Source organism: Festucalex cinctus, chromosome 19, assembly GCF_051991245.1.
Source record: "Festucalex cinctus isolate MCC-2025b chromosome 19, RoL_Fcin_1.0, whole genome shotgun sequence".
Classification (NCBI taxonomy): domain Eukaryota; kingdom Metazoa; phylum Chordata; class Actinopteri; order Syngnathiformes; family Syngnathidae; genus Festucalex; species Festucalex cinctus.
Window position 1 is genome coordinate 11,068,513 of NC_135429.1, and position 25,149 is coordinate 11,093,661.

At 37.1% G+C, this 25,149-nt stretch overlaps 1 protein-coding gene across 2 annotated transcripts in view; it reads right to left on the minus strand.

Annotated features, from left to right (window-relative positions):
* The window catches only part of vps50 (VPS50 EARP/GARPII complex subunit), a 77,956-nt gene that overhangs the window by 30,217 nt on the left and 22,590 nt on the right, over positions 1 to 25,149 (minus strand). For both annotated transcript variants that reach the window (XM_077507695.1, XM_077507694.1), the window contains exons 10-18: positions 19,234 to 19,276; positions 18,416 to 18,514; positions 15,867 to 16,007; positions 11,941 to 12,073; positions 6,300 to 6,391; positions 6,131 to 6,225; positions 3,933 to 4,031; positions 3,595 to 3,685; positions 2,575 to 2,760 (exon numbers count right to left, since the gene is read on the minus strand). In XM_077507695.1, coding sequence (XP_077363821.1) covers positions 2,575 to 2,760; positions 3,595 to 3,685; positions 3,933 to 4,031; positions 6,131 to 6,225; positions 6,300 to 6,391; positions 11,941 to 12,073; positions 15,867 to 16,007; positions 18,416 to 18,514; positions 19,234 to 19,276 — 979 coding nt within the window. The remainder of the gene's footprint in view (positions 1 to 2,574; positions 2,761 to 3,594; positions 3,686 to 3,932; positions 4,032 to 6,130; positions 6,226 to 6,299; positions 6,392 to 11,940; positions 12,074 to 15,866; positions 16,008 to 18,415; positions 18,515 to 19,233; positions 19,277 to 25,149) is intronic.

Below are 25,149 nucleotides of genomic sequence, written 5' to 3' on the forward strand. Positions count from 1 at the left end.
AGTTTGTTAGTTTTCGTTCTTTAAAAAGCATTTTTGTTTTTATTGTGTTAACAAAATTCTTATTTCGTTAGTTTTCGTTAACTAAAATAACGTTTATAATGGCACCCGTGTTTTTCGACACACTCCCTTCTTACTTTGACCATTTCCAAACATTTTTATTTTGTTAATTTATTTGAACTGAGTCAAATGCCGGTTTTTAACATATGTTGCGGGCCACTGAAAAATGGACGGCGGGCTGCAAATGGCCCCCGGGCCGTAGTTTGACACAACTGATATAGATGACCATATTGTAAATAAATGGACATTTTCAGGGCTTTCTCTTCTGGCAGTAAAAGCATAATCAAAAACAATTTACTAAATGTGTCATTAGTAAAAATACAAATCATACATCCTGTTGGCATACGACAGCAAAAATGATAAGCTTCTGCTTTGAGAGGATAACCAAAAAAATGAAACACCTTCCAGATAAGAAATAGTTGAAGCTTACCGTACATAATTTGATACATTTATTTTTTTGTCCTCCTTAACTGTGAGCTCAGGCATCACAACAACTCGAGTATTACAGGCTTAAGCACAAGGAACGCTTGAGGCTTTGAAAGCCTGACACATTAGATAAGGCAATATGGCTTTAAAAGGATAATATAGCCATAGAAAAATAACCGGTGTAATAGAAAGAGAAATGGACTATCATTCACAAATAGACCTTGGCAGAACAACTGAATGCTTTTTTTTTTTTTTTTTTAAGGAGGCGGTAGAAAATTGTGACCACTAGACCTGTGTGGCTCTATTAGTGTGATATATGGCCGAGAGAGTGTACAGGGAACCAATCACTGATCAGTGTGCTCGGCTCTTTCGTGTAGCTGTCAGTTGTACACTGAAGGACAACTATCCTGTCCCTCCATCACATGAGAGTCAAAATAACCATAAAGTGTCTTTGGTGTCCTCATCACAATCACTCAGTCATAGTGAACATCTCTTAAAGGGGAAGTCAACCCATAAAAAAAGAAAAGAAAAATGGAGTGCATGCCAGATCCATCACACCAGCATCTATTGAAATTCAAACAGAATTTGCTTCTCGCTGAATCAGTGGTGTCTCACTCTGCTTCATCTCTCCTTCCCTCCTTCCTTTCTTTAGTTTTTCCTCTGGTCTCTTGAGATCTCCATAATCTGTTGGAATTTAGATGTTTCTGGGGTTGGTGTAAGATTCTGGTTTTGTAACCATGTGGGTGGCAAGTGGTGTTTAGTTGGGGCTGGATTTCACGGAGATTCATCTTTCTTTCCTTTGACCTTTCCTCTGGTCTCCTGACATTCACGACTCTGGCGAGACTCTGAAGTATATCCGGTTAAGTTGAAGGGTAATGGGATTTTTATTAGGTTTCAGGTGAACTAATGAGCACAAACCCACACCCACAAATGCGCACAAGGCTGTCGAATAAACAATTCTGAGCGCTCTAAAAAATAATAATAATAATAATAATAATAATAAATTGTGACAAAAATATGTCTACACAGCCCGACCAGTCCAAACACATTATCCCGGTTAATATTGCGTGTGAATATGAGTTAAGCAGTAAAATCCAGCCTTTATTATCATGTATCAGTATCAGAAGGCGGCCATTTTGCAACTTGCTGTCGAGTGAAAATGACACAGTTGCTAAGGGCTCAAGCAACAACCAATCACAGCTCAGCTTCTGAAAGCAGGTGAGCTGTGATTGGTCGTTGCCTAAGCCCCGAGCAACTGTGATGTCACCTTCGGTCGACAGCATGTGGCAAAATGGCCGCCCCCTGAGATGGATATAAATGGCTGGATTTTGCTGCACAAGTCCCTCAAATGTAATATTAATCAGAATGAATGAAATGATTTATTTTTTTAGATTCTAAATGAACTTTTTACACGGTTAACAAAATACAAAAAATGCACAGGAACTTCACTTGTATGCATTTCTACTTAACACAATCAACTTGAAGTTCAGTTCTCTCTCGATTTTTTAGATACCAAAGCTTGACATGCATGTCATTTAAAGTTTCAACAGTCTGATGCAAAGCCCCACAGTGATTGTGTGCCAATTAATCAACGTGTCTCTTTATCAACACTGTGGCGTATCTCAACAGGTAGCCTCATTAATTAGTCCTATCCATCTCACTGATGTTGATACTGAATTAGAAAGGGATGCTGTCAACACAAGATGAATATCTGTACAGTGTATACTGTACATAATGGATGATGAACAATCATATGATGTTTATATAAATCATGTACAGTATATCATTCTAACAGATTATTCTATCATAGAGGATTTGGGTTGAGCAACCCAGTGATATAGTCAATGAGCGGAGTGACGATCTAATTTGCACAATTTTGCATCTGGTTGGATTGTTGGGGGAAATAGAAAAACAAGCCACAGGAAACTAGACTTTGTTCACTTCAAAGTAAAGTTACTGTCAGAGGCCTTTTCAGAACCCTTTCAACTACAAAAGAAGAATTCATTGCTGTTTTGTTCCGAGACCACACATTGTTATTTCAGTGACCACTGCAGGGTTTCCTTACTTTTCTCAATCTCTTTTGGCACTTACCCCATTAGATGCCAGCACATCCTCCGTCTCCTCCTCTTTCTGCTCAATGTGCATCTCAAAAGGGTTTCCCTCTTGCAGGTATTGCTGGAACAGAGACAGTTGCTCTTGCATTTGGATGGCAGAGGACGCACCCTGTCTGCTCGGGGAAAGCGGAGGGGAGCGACACTGGTCCATAAACTTGAACTCCTGTTTTATTTGTGACATGGAAAAAATATAAGGATTGAAGAATTAAAAAAAAAAAAATAAATTATAAAAAAAAAAGTGAGGGGTGAATTAAAAATGAAATAAAAAAAATAAGGGGAAATACAAAGTACGAAATAAACACCAATTACTGGTTAACTCTTTTGCTGCCACATGTTATCAAAAAAATACATAAAAATAATATGACAAAGGCTTTGATCATTCACATCATCCTTGAAAAAGTTTTATTTCATCAGATTTCGTCATGTTTCATTGTAATTTCATACACCGGCAGTCCATTGAAAAGAGATACAATGCTGATACAATGACTGTTTTTGATTCCACAACCTATTGACCAGGCAGCGCTGCACTGCCGTAGTTGATGTCATTTAACGTATGGTGGCATATATCGTGATTTTATGAATCGTTATTAAACATTTTTGGCAGTCAAAGAGTGAATAAAGAGGAAAAATGCTTAGTTGATTAATCAACTAAATAATTGATATATTAATCAATTCTAAAAATAATCGACAGTGACAGCACTACAGTTGAAACTCGTACATCTGAGTAAATCTTGCAGGCATGCATTCCGGATTGCACTGCAGCTCATTCATATTCCCATACAGCAGGTGGCCTTGGCGATGTCCACATAGTGAACACGAAATTTGGCAGTTTGCAGCATTAGAAACTAGAAGCTCACTTTACTATTTTGACAGATGTAGTCGTACAGTACTTTTTTAAATGAGACATTTGACAGCCTTTAAATTCTATGACACATTGTTTACTGTGTTATGAATGAACCACACAACTGGGAACAAGCAAGGAAAGAGTTAAACTCACATGGAGCTGTGAGATATTGAAGTTAGATTTGACGGGGCAAAGTTCCCATGTTTCATTCTCCAGAAACATACGCAGCTCCTCCAGCCGTGCCCTACGAAATTGTAAAAAGAAAAAGGAATGAGTCACAGCTTTTCAAAAAGTTTTAACAGCCTACACAGTCAAAACAGATAATACAATGTCTGGGGCATGAATTTCAAAAGTTATTCAATTAGCGATTTTTCAGTTATCTCGAGGGGCTTTGAAGGAGAAGAAAGAAGAAATTTCTCAAAGGCTGAAAACATATGGACACAGAGTCCAAAAACATTTCTCATAACAGTAAGAAATCAGAATGATCTCACCTGTGATAGTTTTTAAAGTAGTTGACACTCTGGCGTTTAATTGACTCTTGTAAGACCTCCGATTTACTTCTACAGAACTCCTCGCCCACTTGTATCAGCCTTGGAGAGAATACAGAGTTATGGACAACAATAAGAGGTGGGAGGAATAGAAAACGAATTGTGAACTAGAATGAAAACATGAATTTGGTCATGTCACGATTGCGCATTGCAGCAAAAGGTCCAATTTAGGGTGACTGACAAAAGTGAAGATGCAGATGGATGCCCAACATTGTTTTGGTTTGAGTGAACCCGATCCTAGTGTGAGTGCCACATTCAGTGTAAAATAACAAATATTTGATGATGTACAATCGCAGAGGGAGCGAGTGCACGGCAGGATTTTGTGCTGATTGACAGGCTACAGACATGGGTGATATTTGCGAGCTGTCACTCATAAGACCGAGGAAATGGTACAAATACAGTGCTTCAGACTATATCAATTTTTTTTTTTGTATTCCTGTCATGTACACCATGCCATACATTACACATAATATGGCGTACATCAGATTAAATGCCAACTTTTTTTTCTCTATTTGTTCCAAAGCTACAAACATGAATTCATTGAATACAAAGCGTATTCCCAAGAATGCTGACTCCTTCCGCGCACTCATCTCATAACACGCTTGACCAATTTTTTAAAACACACAGCAGATGTGCCTATTTCTTTTCTGTATCAGTTAAAGCTAAATAAGGTTATGTAACAAATAATTACAAGGCTTGTATGGTTGGATTGTTGTTTGAATTTGGGCGCAAAGGTGTTGTGAATAAATAATAGTGGGAGTGAGGACCGGAACAAGAAAACTCACGAGGAAAAACAGCACAAGTGTGTAAGCATATAAATACTGTAAATGTTTTTTTAATTACTTTGAGTTAATATCTGACATACTGAAAGGGAGGTGGGCGGGTGGGGGGCTGTGTGTTTGCATTAGTCACATGACTATGATATAGAATGGAGGATCAAAACTGCCAAAATAAAAAATTAATTATTTATAAAGCATGGAATAAAATCAGTCGTGCGATAAAGACAGATAAAACAAAATAACACAAAATTAGTCAATAATGAATTAATAAATAGTACTTCAGTAATTAAGTAAATACAATTAATAAATTAACAACACAAGAAGTAGCAAGTAAATACAACAAGTATCAAGTAACTCATTCACTGCCATTCATTTTTTTAAATTTCTAAATTTTCAATAACCACAATATTGTGTTCAATAATTAGATATACACCTAATCTGGCAAATGACAGAATGAACCCTAACCTTTATGCTTTTTTTTTTCGTTCTTTTATAATCAACAGTAGAAAATGTAGATTGCACAAAGTTCAGCCATTACTCCCATGGACTCTCAAACTGTTCATTTTGTATAAAATGGGGCCATCTACTGGTGGTTGTGCATCAGTAAAGTTGTTTCCGAGTTTGACATTTACAGTGGAGCATAATCTGATTCTCTGGCCTAGTTGAAAAAAAAAATAGTAATTGACAAGTATATTTGTCAGTGGCAGTGATTACATAAAATACAGCAGACATAGAAACTGAATAATAACAACAATAATACATAAAAAATAAAATAAAAGTGACAATAAAAATGGATACATAAAAAAACCCTCATTTGAATAACATTTATGAATTTCATGTTGTCCATAGCATGAAGGAAATATTTCTTTATTTCACATTTATTTTTAATCTTTTTTTGTGTGTGTGTGTGTATTCATTTTTACTTCTATTTATGTATATATTTTTGTTGTTTTTATTTCCATATATATTAGTTTTTTGTATTTAATTTTTGAATTACATTTTTATACCAATTTTTATTTTGATTTCCATATATTAATTAATTAATTAACACATTCACTACCATAGACGGTTTTAGACGTGAAAGATTTTATTTTTTTTCCTGGACTGGCAGTGAATGAAGACTACAGATTGAAATTAGCATTTTGCTAAATCTGGTGCAGCCATCTTTTTAATGTTACTGCACACTGTCCTTTTAATAAACCAAACTCAAACTCAATGAGTTAATTAATTCATTCATTCATTCATTCATTTATTTATTTATTTTGGCAGTTTTGTTCCTCCATAGCATGGTAGGTTTCACTGATGAAATACAAATCGTCAGCAAGTAAGCGCTACCTGCACATGCATTTAATGAAACAATACCTGCTGATGACGTCCAACACCACGATAAAATCATCATATTTGAAATTCGACATGTCGGTCCCCAGGATATAGGCCTTCACCTTTAACTGGACATCCTGATAAAAAGAGGACAAAAAATGGCCATTTGTCGCAATAGAGATTAAAGGTTTGAAGAGATTCGTCAGCCAACCTGCCAGATCCGTGTCAGTCCGTGCTCCAGCTTCTTCTTTACATAGCTGCGATCTATCGCCAAGTCATCAGACTCTGCTGCTACAGCATCCTCTATGCATTGAAAAAGAGAACAGAGAAAGGCTGAGGAATAAAACACATTTCCTCTTTCCTATTGTTTGGTTATGTCTTTTCAGCATGACCGAATGAATTCACTATCATTCTTGGGCATTCAAGTATAAAGTCCTTTCAGATTGCAAAGGAGTCCCAATTTCAAGTTAAACTTTCACTGAAGGTAGCCGTCAATAATGGAGGGGAGCGAAGGATGAAATGTTCAACACTGGATGACAGTCACCTGTTTGTCAGGTGGTGCAATGAAACCAACTTCTTAGCTTTGCCCACCACCTCACGTCAGCTGAGTACACTCAGAATGGAGAGCAAGAAGCAAGTGATTGATGAGAGGATCTGGAGATGGGCCTGCCAAGGTCATTTTCAATAGGTAACTTGCAGACAAAAGAAAAAAAACTGATGAAACCTTGGTTCAGTAGCGATCAGTGAGTATGGATTTGTCAAAGCCCACAGGAAACCATCAGAGGCTACGAGGTTGTTCTTTTACGCCAAGACACACAAAAAAAATATCAATTGCACCACTAAGAAGCAGGTCATTGCTTATATTGTGTTGGAGAAATGCTCTATATACAGTATCAAGGACATAGGGAATAACCAAAATGATCTAAAAAACAAAACAAAACAAAAAACATAAAATAGAATACATTAAAGTAAAGCATTAAATACATGTTTACATATGACATTCAGAATATCATTCTTTCTTCTTTTTTTTCATTTTTAATTATCCAAGTAATTAACTGATTGCAAAATGAGGAGGATGAGAGTGTACAGTGGAAAAAAATAACATTAAATGTAGAAAGAATTAACACATAACAGGTGCTCTTCAAATGTGGTGGGCAAAAAATGTTGATAAAAAGCTGTTTTAATGAAGTGATTAATCATGATTAATGACATTTTTAACATGTGATTAATCTGATTAAAAAATATAATCATTTGACAGCTCTATTTTAAATTCAATTATGCGAAGGCAGTGACTTAGTTTATTTTTGTTGTTAAAAGTGACACGTGTGACTTGGGTTACACAAACTACTGACTTCAGCCAGGATGAGATGAAAATACTATTTTCATAATTGTAATGCAATAATTGGAAATAGATTCTGAATAGTTTTAAAGTGCAATAAGTTGGATCTCTCATAAATGTAAAAAAAAATACTTTTAAATTCCCTTTTAAATTGAACATTTCAAAACAATATTTAGGCTTTTTTTTTCTTTTTTTTTTCAAATTTATGGGAAAGAGACATTAAATAATCGATTTATGGCTTTAGGAATCATCCTAGTTCTAGAAATTAGAATGCAAAAAAAAAAAAAAAAATCAATTAATTTCATGGAATTTGAGGAAAAAAAAAACATTGATTGGTCGTTACCTACTTCCTCAGAACAGGTGATGTCATCATCAGTTGACAGCAAGTAGAAAAAATACTTTTTTAAGGTATTAATTGTACTGTACATGAAAAATAATGAAGTTACCACATTAATTATAGACATTTTTTTTTATTACTTTTTACTGCTGAAAATTGCTCAATGAGTCAAGTATCCCTTTAAGTTCAATCACACTATCAACTAATATGCACATCCGTAATCATTTCTCACAGAGAGTCCATCAAAGCAACTTCAACTTGCATGGGAAAAAATCTTCAAGGTTCTCTTGCTTCACATATGTTCACAGTGTGGTTTATCATGTATGAGCACACCCGTGCAATACCCGCCAGACCAGAGTTAATCTCTCTGTGAGGAATACAATTAACAGAAGGAAAGCTTTGCTGCGCCTTCCTATACATTTTACACCAAATTACCAAACTAAGCGAAGTACGGGAAGGGAGTCTCAAGAGGATTCAGTCTGGAATAAATGAAACTATTTAACATCAAGTCTGTCTAAATTATGCTATTCCATTTATCTCATCCTAATCCATACAAATCGAATTTGTCGGTTTCAGTTATTTACATTCATGTATCCATATAAGACGTTTTAGCCATTTTCTGTTTCATCATTCAACAATAACCTATGGCAGGGGTGTCCAAACTTTTTCATTTTGAGGGCCACAGAAAATCAGAAGGACGCAAGGGCCACATAATGTTATGAAGAGAAATTGTGGTTAGTCCTAAAAATTGTACAAATAATGTATTTGTGGTTTTGCATATTTAGAAATATGCTACAGTATATAAATCAATTTATTTGTAATATGGTAGTAGGGTTATTTTATTCATGGAATTTTTCATTTTAGTTAGTTTTTATTAGTTTAGGTCTTTGTTAGTTTCAGCATTAGTTAAAAAAAAAAAAAAAGTATTACTTGTGCACAATATTTAACACCATGGGCGCAACGTCATCTGTAGGTGCTTTTCTATTGGCTGCTGCGAGATGACTGACTTCTGTGTGACATATTTTCATGCATCATTATTCCAGTTTATATCAAAATAAATTTACTAAAAATCACATTTAAAATCATCCCCAAAGGCTCATGCATTAAATTAATTACTAAAACGAAGGACATGTTTGCTCTAATTATTCCTAGTTTTAGTTAGTTTTGTAAACATAAAATGTAGTTTCAGTTAGTTTTCCTTTTTTAAAAAGCATTTTCATTTTTATTTTGTTTCGGTAACAATGTTGGGGGTTTTTTCATTTTAGTTTTAGTTTATTTTATTAGTTTTAGTTCACTAAAATAACCTTTAATGGCACCTGTTTTTTGATACCCTCCCTTCTTACTTTGACCATCTCCAAACATTTTTGTTTTATTTTATTTGAACCGAGTCAAGTGCCATTTTTAGCATATGTTGCGGGCCACTGAAAAACGGACGGCGGGCCGCAAATGGCCCCGGGGCCGCAGTTTGGACACCACTGACCGATGGTTTTATAGCAGTATGTTTATATTTTAAATTTGCATCATTTTGCCTATTTTTATACTGAGCAACATATTTGAAGTTTAGGTTTATCTACTCGTAGCTTGGACTAATAATCAATTTCTTGTCCTCCACTTCTCAATCTATGATTGCAATCATGATAGAAACAAATGAGACGAGGAGTAATGTGTTTGTGTTTTTATTTAGGTCGGCCGTCACTCAGCATGTGCATGAATCAATTGCAAATTACAGATGTCCCCGTCTCTTCATGTTATCTGCACAGCCATTTATCATGCGTGGCAGTATTTATGCTAACGTGAAAGAAAGCTAATGACTATTTAAAAATGTTGATTATACATAACTAGTGTTGTTCCGATACCGTTTTTTGGCTCCCGATACCGATACCGATACCCAGCTTTGCAGCATCGGCCGATAACGATACCATACCGATACTTAAGGTTTTTTTTTCCTCACCATGAAAAAACTGTCTTGCCATTGGTTCAGAGCATTCAAGGGCCAATAGGCTATCTTAGATCGGCATGCAGTGAACATGTCACATACCAGTGAACGTCGTGCACCAGCAAGACACAAGATGCTGCATCCAAAATCCTATATTAGCGTTGGAATTAATGGTATCGGCATGTTACTTGTGAGTAGTCACCGATACGATACCACTGTTTTAATGCAGTATCGGCACCTCTGCCGATACCAGTATCGGTATCGGAACAACACTATACATAACGCAATATGTGATAGAACATCTTATGTAGATGGCAACTGTAAGGATTCAAAATAAAAACTCTGCATAACACATCGTAGGTGTGAAAATAATCACCCTGAGAGCTGCTCGACACTTTACTCCAACGCAGGTTTCAAGGCCCTTATCAATGGCCTGCAAAAGCAAACTGATCATTTTTATTTATTACTACACACACTTGACCTCTGCCCCTGATACCCTTCAGTGTGAATGAAACATGTCCAGGTATGAGCGACAGTAGGAAATCTATCCTGACGGGTAGAAAACAAATAATGATCCCGGCTAGAGTCACACATCCAGTGAAAACCTCTCCTTTCACAAGATTAATTAGCGAAACGTTACAGAGATCCATAGTAGGCTTGACTGTTACGACACAGGTGGCCTCTGGTGTCAGCTGGAGGTCAACGTCAACTCAAAATACTGTTGAACAAATGAGATTGCACATGCCCAGTAAATCACGACAGCGACAGACCGCGTACACATTAGGAGAGACTGTAATGCAAGACAAAGCTATGGCCAGGGACACCTTTACATAGAGGTGAAAGCCAATCAACTATTGAGATGATTGATGGCACTCTTGGTAGGAAACGAGGTGCATGTCCTTTACTTCACAGGCAAGATGGCATTTAATGAAATATCCAAAGGACTTACTATTCATCTAAATGGAATGTCGGTGGTTTGAATAACGAAATTGATCTTGTACTGTGCTTGCTAACTTGTACTAGATTTGTCCTGATATTGTCAACTTCATTTGTGAAATGATCTGCAAATCCTCTAACTTGGTGAGACATCATTTAAATCGTTAACTCATTAACTCCCAGCCATTTTCATTTGAGGCAACCTCAAAATCCAGTAAAACAGACTCACTCCCAAAGCCCACAGAACATGGTGTGTTCTATTGCTATAAAAACATGGAACCTACCAAAAGAAAGATTAGTCTCTTCATTCATCTGAGGGGGGAGAGTATATTTGTATCTGTTTCCGTTTTGCAGCAATTAACATTAGAAGATTCCTGGTGAAAACACTGACAAAAAGAGCTTGTTGCAACAAGGCCCTGGCTGATCTCTTATACTCTGCTGCCACTTGCTGGCCATTTTCTTTTCATAACTATCATTGTCCTAAGCCACCTCTTCATGTCAGAAGCCGCATCAAAGCCTTCTGTCTGCTTTTGCATAAAAAAATAATAATAACAAATATTAAAAAACGTGTAAACACGTTTTTGGGAGTGAAGAACAAAATATTAAAGACGTTTTTACACGTTTTGATTTGAATGAGTTAAAAACAAGATTGAGGTAGTCGAAAATATATCAATAGAACCATTTCTGGCTTAATATTTAACTCGGAAAAATAATTCAGTTTGGGATTCCTCAAAAGAGGGTCAAATGTTTGAAAATAAATAGTATAGTCATGCAAAAAGGACAGACTACAACAATGCTCAAACAATGAATGCATGTAAAATATCAGAATTGCAACTTTAATTGATCAATGACCTCTAAACTAAAAGGCAACAGCATAAACTACTGCAACTATATTGCAATGCCGTGTAAAAGCACACAAACAACAAATACACTTCAAATTGACCAAAATTGGCCGATTCTTCTGTGCAAGCTGCAGACCTGACCAAGCTGTGCATTATGCTGATATCAAACAGCCAGAAAAGATTAGCGCTCCGGAGCGTGCGGAAACCTGACCCCATTTTCACCAAACCTTTTAAGTCCCACTGATGCTGTGACTTATTTATTCATTTCAGAGTACTGAGAGCAGATTTACCTTTTTAACTCAACAAAAATAGTCAGAGCGAAGGGAAGTGACGAGATTAGTGTCTGAAAATGAGAAATATTGTGTGAGAAGGAAAAAAATGATGTGATGTCGCTTGTGTCCTTTGGCTTCAAATGCAGGACATAAAATTGAACATATGGTGACAAGGTATATAGTGCGGTACCTGCAGTGGGCGGGGTCGCTTGCTTGTCATGCTCCTCGTGCCACTGCATCGTGCGGTGGTAACTCAACATCACCTTCCACAATGCCTTGCAGAGATCCGTCAGACACGGAATGTAGCTGTCCAAGGTGATGTGCTGCAAACACAATTATTCAGAGTTCAATATAGAATGCAGGAAAATGAAGGAAAGACGAAAACAGAAATTTTAATAAAATTTTATTTTTTTCAATTTTTTTTTTTTATAAAATAAATATTATTATTATTATTAATTGTATTTAATAATTTTATTTTATTTTATTTTATTTTATTTTATTTTATTTTATTTTATTTTATTTTATATATTTTATTTTATCAAATAAAATAATTAAATAAAATTATTAATAATTGTAATAATAAATTACATAAATTAAAATGAAATAATTGAAAAATAATAATAAAAAATAATATATATTTATTTATTTATTTATTATTATTATTATTTTTTTATTTTATTTTTTATTGGAAACACATTTATTCAGAGTTCAATATAGCCTGCAGGAAAATGAGGAAAAGATGAAAACGGAAATTTAAATAAAATTACAACATAAGCCGCTTCATATCATATTCAATTAATGCTTAAGATGATTATTCAGACACTGTCGGGAAATATCTCATTTTTGTGTCGCAAGAAATGTACTGATGGAAGAGCTAATTAATGAATGAACTCCTTGGAAAAATTAATAATTGCCAGTAAAAAGAGTGCTCAATGAACCTTTGTCTAATTTGTCCTTTCTGTGGGCTAAGACACAATTAAGAGTTTCAAATGTGCTCTTTAATATAAATTTAATGAATGCATAATAACCCCCTTTTAATCTTCAGTGGATAAAAAAAAAAAACTACGATTCAACAATAAAGCAAATAACTCACAATTAGGCATCAATAGTAATTGAGTGTCAATCAAGATAACATCAGTGATTAGTCCAACATGGGGGGACAAACGTGAAAAAAATATTATACAGATGTAAACATCTTTTCCTTCCTTCTTCACTAGCTGTATTTCAATAACAGCTGGGATCAGCTCTTACCTTGCCCAACATAATGGACAGATACAATATTGGGACATTCCACATATAGACGCAAAATGTCATATGTAATATGCCATACGTTTGACACTCCATATTTTCCAAGTCAACCGTGTCAGCAGCATGTTGCCAAGCAACTGGGGCACAAGAAAGATTGGTGTGAGTGTAAATGGGTCTGTGGGTTTTTTTTTTTTTTTTGAGGAATGCAACCTCAGTTACACCTACGCACGAGTCCCTATGTGAGCAATTGGGAACATTTGTGGTCCTCTTGTTTTTATGCAAGTATGCTGACTGATAAAGCAAAGGAACCATGAGAGGAAGTGGGACTGAAAACCTATTTAGCTATCCAACAAAAACACAGAAGCCGCTATTTATTGTAAAAGTGTTTCGATTATTCAATAACCTGAAGCTTCGGTTCATCATCAAAGTGCTTCTGATGAAGCCGAAACCAGATTAGAGAATTGGCAAGGAGATGGGGATTTCCCATGGGAACGCAGTTTTGAACTCCCCGTTCAGTCTGGATTAGCCTTAATGTGCATCTTCTGAAAAACTAGCAGCATAACGGAAAGGTTCATAGAAGGTTCATCATTGTGAGATCCTTTAAAACAAAGACATCAATTTCCATCAACCTTTAAAGAAAAAAAAATGCTGATGTAGAAACAAACTCCACCTGGGGGCGGCATGGCTCAGTGGTAGAGTGGTGAATGGGTGAATGTGAGCGTCATATGGCGTAGATGAAGCACTATATCAAAAGCAGTCCATTTAGTCCATTTTGGAATAACTGTACTAGAGTAAGAAGTTCAAAATTTCCAGCCACTTCACTTCCAGTGACTAGAATGAACGAATTCCAACACAACAAGGGATTGATACCATACCGAGTCTGGCCAATAATAATGAGATGCTAATGTAAAATTAATACCGCCTTACTGTAATCCTAACTGACCTCTCAGGAGTTCCCGTTGCGCTTGAATTTTAAGTCACATAATTAAAAAGGTGAGTTCAGAGGGTCGAATGTGAGCTTTCACATCATTCAACCTTTTCTTATCGCAGGAACAGAGAATCAATGCATTCGCTCCGCCACATTTACTCTCCATTTTCAAGGTACAAAACTGCTCGCTTTGATTTGAGAGGTGCTAAAACAAGCAAGCAAGGCGTAAAAAGGGGGGTAGATCCTAAACTTCACATTATAGTAGACAAAATACGTGACAAGTAAACGCCTGTCACTGATTCAGTACATCATCATTGTCATGTCTGTGGATAAAAAAAAAAAACATGCCTTGACACAGAATCCTTTCAAAAAGCAGTGTAGAGTCTGAAAACATACTGCATGTAGAGGGAAACAAGTAAGCCTGGTGATGAAAAAAAAAAGACAGGAGCACTGAAGGGGGACAGGTGAATGGGAGAGCATGACAGCTGTGCAAGCCAAACAACAACAAGTCAACAAGCAAGTCGAGTGTGAAGAAGAAAACTATCAAAACTTGAATACAGTGTGAAAAAGGACAGAAGCAAATTGTCCACTCCACACAGGTAAAGGGAACCTTTACCAACAACCATCTTGGGGGACACTCAGCAATTCTCTCCAGTAAGTTCATGATAAATTGACCAAGCTCCAGCTTGTAAAACAGCTTGATGGGATTTATTTGAAAGTGGAACCAAAATGATTCAAGTTCAGATAAAAAGAAAACAAGAAACGGGAATTAAGGGGCCAGGTTGTACACTAACTCAGGGATGGGCAACTGGTGTCTCGGCCCGTGATTCCTTAATTAACTAATTTGCTCCCAATAACGTGTAAATACGTTTTTTTTAAAACGTTTTAAGTGTCCCAAAGACGTATTTATACGTTTTTGTTTGTTTTGTTTTTTTTATGCTAGAGCATACAGAAGGTTTTAATGCAGCCTCTCAACTGCAAAGAACGGTTGCAGAAATGGTAGTTATTACACAAACGGCCAGCAGATGGCAGCAGAGCAAAGGAGATCAACCAGGGCCATCTAGAAAAAAAAGCTAAATTACTTACAATTTTAAATAGATTTGTAAAAACTGATGAAACTTTGCTCTCTTCTAATGCTAATTGCTGCAAAACGGAAACAGATAGAAACATACTTTTTTTTCCTGATGAAAGAAGAGACTTTAATCTTTCTTTCATAAGTTCTATGCTTTTATAGCAATTGAACACAATATTCTGTGGGCTTTGCAAAATCAGTCAAATTCAGTAAAACAGCTGGGAGCAAACGGGATTGGGATCCTTGAAAAAACTGTGAAAAATCCAAAATGTGAAAAACTATTGCAAATATGTAAATTCATGGGTGCCAAACCGCGACTATGCAGTGGTCGAGTGTAGTTTTTAAGTTGTAATATTACCAAACACCACTAGATGGCAGACACGGCTTAGTTACGCTTATGCTACTGCCCCATACAACGTCAGAAGGCCTTTTTTTTTTTTTTTTTGTGGATTTGGAATGATATGCAGGACACACCTAGTACTGTACCTCAATAATATTAAAATTTTGAGTGAGTGGATTTTTGAGAAAAAAAAATGCACAAAATGTTTTGCAGTTATGTGCCGTCCTTAAAAGAGCCCTTTGCACTGTTTTTTTGTTGTTGTTGTTTTTCAGGTTATAATAGTGGATGCTTTATACATTGACCAATGTTTTTTCAAAAATGAAATATATTTATGTATACATATATGTACATATCTATAATACCATTTATGTCAAGTATAGAACAGTTTCCGAATTTAAACCTGCAGAATAGTTGACTTTGTGTAAACATCCAATTTACACTAAAAAAAAAAAAAAAAAAAAAAGCGAGTAAGAGAAACTACAAAATTCCCCACATTCCACAGTTGCTTTTGGGACATTACTCTCTTACCGTACACAGATCCTTATACTGCATTTTCTGGAACTTGGTATCAGCATTGCCAGCACAGAGCTCGACGTATCCCAGCACCACTTGGAACACGGTGTTGTGAATGGCTTGGGTGAAGTGCATGTGCAGCTGATCCATCGCAGTCTGCAGAGAAATACAAACACTCAGTTATGAAAAGGATAACATCAAGATGTCATTTTTCATCTGGGGAGAAAAAGACTCAAAGCAGATATTGCGATTCAAAGTCCTAAAACCACTTGGGTCTTTTGAAGGATTTGAAGATATATTAGGGTGAGTAAATAGATTAGATGTATGATGGGAAATGTTTTCAACAATGGAAATTCTAAATCTAAACTGTCCATTTCGGTTGCAAATTTCAAAGAAATAGCGACTAAATTGCGAGGTCATAAACACGGCATTTAATGCTCAGTATCTAAGGGACTACATGTAGTACATATTATATGTGGTCTCCTTGGAGATGGATAACATTTATGCATAGGGCTTGTGAAAATGTCGGTGAGAAAAGCGAGAAATGTTTTGAATCTCAGGGGTAAGCACTCATTTAACAAGCATTGGCATTTCAGTCAACGCCTAATGGCTTTTTCTCTGTGACAGAGAGATGCATTGTCGTCCAAGATCTATTAAAAAGTCATCAGTAAGCTACACTGTTGCTCTATGTGACATGTTCCTTCATTAAGATGAACATGGGCTCTGCAGTTTCGCCCCTCTCCTTCTCGTATACCATTGTAAATACTTAATAAGCTGAAAATAGTCCTCCACTTGCACATTTGCATCTCTTAAAATAAGGTCGCCGTGTGATAGGATTTGAGATTTTTTTTTTTTTTTTCCAAGAACTACATTAAGGGTAAGAGTTCATTACCCATTTTGAAACATTAATGTTTTTCATTACGCTGAGTGGGCTTGGGGGCTGTTTCCCACCCACGTGCTGCGGCGACAGCTGCAGCAGTTCAGTTTGACCGTCTTGCTTTGGTTTGTTATCAGCTCTATATGTGGCGGAATCCTCTAAAAAAAAAACAGTATTCTGTTAATATTGTGTTAGAGGAAAATTAATTAAGCAGTCTAAATCCAGCCATTTTTATCAATATCATTTTGCCATTTGCTATTGAGTGAAAATGACGTCACAGTTGCTGTGATTGGTCGTTGCCTTAGCCACTGTGATGTCATCTTCAGTCGACAGCGTGTGTCAAAATGGTCACTTGCCTTCGGTGCCGGTTGGCGTGGGTTCGCTTCCCCGCCTGGGAGACCACGTTTGTCTGTGTGCGTGTTTTGTGTATGTGACAAAAGAACAAAACAAAAAATAAATAAATAAATAAAAATAAATAAATGGGTGCCCCCTGAAATAGATCAAAACGGCTGGATTTTGCTTCATAACTCATATTGCACAAATGTAATATTAATCAGAATGTCATGTTTAGACTCATGATGTCACATACATTGTCGGGAAATTTTCAAGGTTGACTTCCCCTTGTAAGAATTACTTGTTTATTCTGATGTGTATGACTCATATTACTAGGGATGTAACGATAATCGTGATATCGTGATATTAAGACAATGTCATCGTTGTCATGTTCACAATATTTAAAAGGAAAACATCTGTTAAAAAAAAGTAAGGTTGATTTCCATTTGTGCAGTTCTAGCACCCTCTTGTGGCTAGTTTATTAGTGCAATTTAATTTTCATTAGGCATGTTTTGGATTTCTATTTTTAAAATCTATGCTAATTGTCAGATGAAGGGGAACCCAATTTGCTTGTGAAGCGATCACTGTGTGCTTGCATTAGGAAGTAAGTGCCTCAATATTGTTATTAGAGATTGTAGGTGGTTTATATGCTTTGCTGTTATGTACCAAAGCACAATATTGTGCTTTTTTTTTTTTTAGTAGGAGCTCTTTTTTTTTTTATTCTATTTTTTTTTTATTTACAACGTTGTAATCTTTTTTTTAAATATCGCCAACCCCCCCAATATCGTGAGAATTATCGTATCATGACCTTCATATTGTGATAATATCATATTGTGATGTTTGGATATCGTTACATCCCTACATATTACCATTCAAACATGTGTTCCTATGTAAATATGTTTCTCAAATGCCCTTCGCAGATCAAGCTCACACCAAAAATACATCTCATCAATTTAATCCGAGCTTGAGTAAATGCTCTGTATTTCATTTTGGTCGAAAGGCAATCAGATTTTTAACAGTATTTTGATCAAATATTGACATAATTAAGTGAACTAATTCAGCTGAGACCTCTGGGAGCTGCGTGCATTAAATTGTGCATGCAAGTAAATATTTATTTGGAAGATAGGAACATTGGTAACGATATATTGGATGATTATAAGCTACGAATTAGCACAACCTTGCGAGTGTCATTCAGCTCCTAAATTACATGCATGACATTCACCCTTATTCAAATGAAAGAGAGTAAATGTTGGGCAAAGGCTTGACAAAGAAACAAGGATTAAGCCAAGAGGAAACACGCATTTCTTGGCGTTGGATCATTTCCGCGACCTTGAACAAGATTGCAACAACTCACCTGTGTCTTCCCCAGGAGTGTGTACGCCAGCTGGACCTTGGTATAGTGTGCAACATCAAAGTGTTTGCAAGTCTTTGACAGGGCAACGTCAAGCTGTTCCTGGAGGCGGGAGCAGATGGGTGACAAAAGGTGGGGAAAGAAACACGGGGATTATCAACGTTAAGACCAGGGATGTGCAAATGCATGGCTCATACACAAAAGCAGACGGTGCGGTAATTGGATGTGAATGAAAGGATGTTTTTGACAAAGATGTGAAGTTCAAGGATACTTTACGACCTTGTGATACTGAATCGACCTTGGAGGTAAAATGTTCACTTACTACATGGTACACAAAGCCATCATCTCCTTGCGCTTTGTACAAAGTGATTAGTAAAATGAGTTTAGAGGATTCTCTTTTGTTTATCACCGAAGCTGACAGGTAAACAAGCAAGCACATCCACCGATGGCTTTGCAATATTTGTGTGCACGCGTGCATGCCTTTTTCTTGTGTACAGACAAAACGAAAGTAATTAATCTATTCAAGCGCAGGGGCGGCGGCGCAGAGAAAATTGCTTTGCATACCTTTTATCACGCCATAATATCGCAACAGAGCTGGAGATGAAACTGATATGATTTACATCCGTTCGCACTCGTAATAATGACTTTTCAGAATGTCAATATTTGGACAGAGGCGGAATTAAACAGTCAAACTTCTGCTTTTGGAAAATTAATGCGCAGAGCCAAACAATATATAAGATTAAAAGTATTTTCACATATAGTGGTTCTCAATAACTCAATTACAGATAAGGCAGCGAGTGAGAGAGCGTGAGCGAGAGTACCTCTATTTGCTCCAGAGTGTCTTGCAGTTTGGAATTCAATTCACTGTGGAGAGAAAAAAAAAAAGTTGAATATTGTGTTTAAATTCGTTTATTAGAAACTTAAAAAAATAAAAAATACTCAGCCACCAGGTATGTTTATATTTTCAATAGTCTTGCACAAGGATCACCAACTTGGGTGTTTGAGAACCCTTTTCCTGCATGTTTTAGATGCTTCCCTGGATTCAAATAATCACGGTCATTATCAGGCTTGAGCAGAGCTTGCTGATGAGCTGATCATTAGAATCAGGTGTGTTGGAGGAGGGAATCATTTAAAACGTGGGTCTCAAACTCCAGTCCTCAAGGACCGCATAAATGTTTCCCTCCTCCAACACACCTGATCCAAATAGAGTCGTATCAGGCTTTAGCAGACCTTGCTGATGAGCTCATCATTGAAGCAGGTGTGTCGGAGGAGGGAATCTAAAAACAGCGGTGTCCAAATGCGGCTCTTGAGGATTGGAGTTTGAGAAAACTCGGTCCTCGAGGGCCGGAGTCCTGCTCAGTATCGTTATCAGGCTTATGCAGAGCTTTTTGATGAGCTTCAGGTGTGTTGGAGAAGAGAAACATTCAAAACTTGCAGGACTCAGGCCCTCGAGGACCAAGTTTTCTCAAACTCCAATCCTCAAGGCCCGCATCAAGATTCCCTCCTCCAAAACACTTGATTGAAATAATCAGGGTCATTATCAGGATTCAACTGAGCTTGCTGATGAGATGATAATTTGAATCAGATGTGTTGGAGGAGGGAAACATCGAAAACATAGGTCTCAAACTCCAGTCCATCAAAGCTCCCCTCCTCCAACACACTTGATTCAAATAATCAGGGTCATTATCAGGTTTAAAAGGAGCTTGCTGATGAGCTGATCATTTGAATCAGTTGTGTTGAAAGAGGGAAACATGGAAAACATTGGTCTCAAACTCCAGTCCTCAAGGGCAGCATAGATGCTTCCCTCCTCCAACACACCTGATTCAAATAGTCAGGGTCATTATCAGGCTTTAACAGAGCTTGGTGATGAGATGATCATTTGAATCAGGTGTGTTGGAGGAGGGAAACATCTAAAACGTAGGTCTCAAACTCCAGTCCTCAAGCACCACATGGATGATTCCGTCCTCCAACACACCTGATCCATATAATCAGGGTAATTATCAGGCTTTAGCAGCTTGCTGATGGGATGGTCATTTGAATCAGGTGTGTTGGAGGAGGGAATAATGTAAAACATAGGTCTTAAAACTCAGGTCCTTGAGGGCCGCAGTCAAACATGTTTGAGATGTTTTCCTCTTCCAACACCCCTGATTCAAATGATCAGTCTTCAACAGAGCTTGCTGATGAGCTGCTCATTTGAATCAGGTGTGTTGGAGGAGGAAAAAATCTAAAACATGCAGGACTGTGGCCCTGGAGGACTAAAGTAAAAACAAAACAAAACTCAGTGATAGAATTGTCAAGTAAATAAAACAGGACAAAACGCCCACACAACCTTGAAGCATCTTAAGATGCGATCTCATGCCAAGCAACAACAGGATTCACATCTTATTTTGCCCATCCCAGGACACCCTTACGATTCCCTTGGGCTACAGCTGCGCAGCACCCAACCGTAATTCATCCTTTGTTCCATCGTCTCCCTGCTTCTGTCCCAGCTTTGTTTGGGGTCTTTATCGGGTCAGCCCGTTCTTGAGTTGAGCCTTGTGAGACAGCAAGTTGCCCAAAGGGAGAACGTGTCCTTAATAAAATTGCTAATTAAGCATCCTTGCTTGGTGCGGAAGGAGAATGTGGAGAAGTGCTTAAGAGAAGCTGCAGCTGGAGATGTGGTCCCCGCAGGTTGCTCGTATAGAAAAACCATAAACGAGAACAGTCTCAAACTTAGTTGACGATAAACCTTGATAGGGCAAAAACAGTTTGACAGTTTGAAGAAACTTGGAAGTTGTCAGCTATCCTGTTGACGCTACAAGGACACTCATGAACCTCAAGTAATTAGCAGTCAGTCCAACGCCAGAGCGACATTGGCTGCCAAAAATCCAGACACTGCGGTCAAGGTTAACGAGCGGTTACGTAACACGCAACGATGCAGGAAGTTTTGCTTCAAGTACAGACCTGATCTATATAACCGGTTCTGCAGATTGAAGAAGTACATCCTAGCGTCCGCGCTCAACACCCGGGAGAATGCTTAAATCAACAGCTTTCAGTTCAGGCGGTCCAACTGAAAGTGAACAGAGGCCAACTGGATAAATGCCCAGCTCGTTTTTATATCATTTTAACACGCCCACGCTGTCATGTGGTAACAGAAAAACTCAACAGAACTGGTTACCTTGAATTTCACTATAGCAAAACACGATGGCCAGTATTTGTACTATGTTTGAGTGTGGAATCAGATGCCTGCTTGCATACTGGCACCCTTCCGTGATCAGACAGAATACATAAATAACAAATGAGGAGGAAAACCTAATTAACAACCTGTTCCCTGTTGGGAACTCAAGGATTGAAATGTGGTTAGCAGGGAATCTGAGAGTTTTTTTTTAACACCTTATTTTCAATTAGAAGTGACAATAGGTGCCCACGGGGCCTTGAGCAAAGTCCCTCCACAGCAGACTGCTGACTGGATAAACAGGCTATGCGTGCCTTAAGGGTCTGGCCCGGAAGCGCAGATTCAGTTGGAATGCTGTCTTTTGCTATTTTTTCTTTTTGTTGTGGTCATGAAAGCCACTGTTACGCAGCAGGCAGAGAGGCAACAAAGTGGCTATGCAGCTCAAGGGAAGATTTTTGTTTATTTGGGTGTGTTTGTTTTGCAGACTAAATCCGATGTAAAACTTTCACATAGCACTAAAGAAAAACAATAGTTTATTCTTTGGAACTGGTGAGATTAATAGTAACACACTACTGAAATAGAACCTAATAAAATGACACAAACACTGTGCACAAAATACAAAATATTTTCTTTTAGTGCATTGAACTCTCGCTGAACCATCGTTGAGTCTTCCATCCTGACTGGGCTTTGAACCCTGACCTCTGAGTCAAAAGTCACCACTGAATCAACAAGCCACTAGCGATTGCTGTTACATTAAATTTTAAAGATGTTTGATACCACTTTTTTTTTTCTCAGAACGATACCAACCAATAGAAGTACTCAACTCTTGAGTAGTCACCAATACTGAAATCAACTATCAACTGTACCAATGCCACTTGTACTTTTGTTGCAAAATCCCCCCCCCCCAAAAAAAAAAAATGGCAGATAGAAAGAAAACACATATCTATCCGAAAATAGCATTTTTTACTTAAAATTACATGAAATAAACCATTCAATCCCAAAGACGTATTTATATGTTTTTCCAGAGGTCAGACATTCAGTCACAGGTAGTTATTTATATTTGTTAAAAAAAAAAAAAAAAAAAAAAAGTAAAAAAAAAAAAATCAAATGCTAGTGTCAATTTTCTATTCTCCTAAATCTAATTCCTAGTTGATGATTATAAACTGGCCACAAGATAATGATATCAGCCACTATACCTTGAAATAAGGCTGAATATTGTCGAATGGGAAATATAATGACCAGTTCAGCATCTTTAACCCAATCTGCAGGGGTGAAAATATTAAACCCAACCTTGGGTAAAAACAACCCAATCTCACATTTGGAGTTGTGCAAATATTTTGGGGGGAATTGATTCTGTGTTATTTGCTGGTTCAAAGCGATAATAGTAAGGATGGGCGAGTACCAATACCAGCCTTATTTTAATGTATCAGTACTCATGGCGATCCACCATGTAGTGGCCCGTTTTACAGTCAGAAACTAGAAGTTAGAAATTAGAGGAATAGAAAATTGCCATTAATTTCATGTATTTTGAAGGGAAACTACTATATTGGGATTTACAGGTCTTAATTTTAAAATTACCTGTCATTTTTTTTTTTTTTTTTTTTTTTTTTTGGGAGGGTGGTGGGGCATTTTATGTACTACAGTAGTGGTATCGGTATCTGGTATCTGTTTATCAGTGACTACTCAAGAATTGAGTATCGGTATCGGTCTGAAAAAAAGTGGCATCGAAGGTGGAATCTTGGTATTTAAGTGAGTTGAGGCGCTTCATTTATACACAATTTAGTCAGTTGACACCATATTGTGGCATCTATATGCAATTATAACACAGTGTTAACATTTTGAGGAGGTGTCAATTACTCATGCACTTTCGTGGCAGCACTCCGTTCAAACCTGCTCAAATAGCGGAGATTGAATGTAGACTAAATCCAGCAAACCTGATATTAATTGACATGCACCAATTAGGATCCCTCGCAAACCCGCATTTATTGCCGAACACAACAGAGTTCACAGCGTGCAAAGGGAGCTCTCGAGCTGCCTTATAGCCACCGATGTGAGCCACTTGATGAAAATGCATCGAGACAGAGCAGGGGGGCTTTGGAACAGTGTTCTTCAAATAACAATATTGACTTTTAAAAGGCAAGGGACGCGAACAAGCGGGGAGGCGTGAAACCAAAACCCCCCCCACGTAGGGCATTCAGTGGCGCATGGCAAACTGTCGCTACAAGGTTAAATCAAAGTGCATCCGGCCGACAACAAGCTGCTGAGAGTGGGCGACGCCGTCAGGGCCAAAGCGCTTGAGGAAAACGTGCATGATAATGGTCGTTCGCAAGAGTGTCGCCGATGTGCTCGTGTTGAAAGCTACTATGGAGTGTTATTGCGACAGCATATTGAGCAAAACATGGAGATGGAGATGGCCAAGGGCACATATTTCTCCTTGGTTCACCATCACACTCACTGAAAGCTACCTTGAATTAAGACGCATTATAGGTGTTACAGAATAGTCAACCTGTTAACTTTACTACTCGACTAGTTGACTTTAACTTGAGAAGAAGGCAGAGCTGCCTACAGCAACGGATGTGTGCACTGAATGAAATGAGTCCGTCACCTTAATTGATTTAAATTGTGCTCTACCGCTGAGCAGCTTTGGTAAATTATGGAGGACCAAAAACGCCAAATTAATAAATACAAATATAAAAAAATATAATTCAAAAATGGAATACAAAAAAATAAATATAAACGGAAATAAAAACAACAAAAATATATACACATAAACAAATAAATACAAGCATAAATAATTACAAAAATAAAAAACGAGATTCAAAAAATAAAAATATAAAAATAAATGTGGAAATAAAGATATAAATAGAATTGAATTAAATAACAATGTGGTAACGCAATATTTTTTTTATTTTTTTTTTATTTAGCATCCTTACTTAGCGACTGAACTTGATTTCAGGACGAATATTGTGTTGTTGACGTCGGTGGTGACAGTTTATGAAGCGCCGCAACTGCATTGACTCAAAAAATTAGTCAAGTCAGTCTTTACGCCGCAACACGCTTGCAGAAGCAAATTCAAAATAAAAGCATAGAAAGGCACATTTGTCAATATATTACACATAGTTGGAAATATTTTATTTTGAAGTTGGCCTCACCACGTTGGCTGCATGTTACATCATTGATCATATGAACAACTGTTGCTGCTGCTAGAACAAGGAAAACGAGCTATTATATTCGATAAATTTTTAACATTAGACATGAATTATCAGGTTGGATTCAAAGTATAAAGCCTTTTTAATACAATATCTTCTTGGTCCCGGTAAATCCGTGTATAATACAGTGGAACTATTTGGGATATTTATATGGAAGAAATGCAACTTATACAAGTGATTTTATGGTACAGAAAATATTATTGCTTTGATTATTATTATTTTTTTTTAATTAGAACACCAAATTAAAATATCAGTGACTTAAATCAGCCACAAGTCGGTGTCAGACATAACTGGTGGCCAATAATGTACCGGACTGTTTAGTATGCAGCCACCTCTATATCATACATTTTCCTAGCATATTCCCCATATGCATT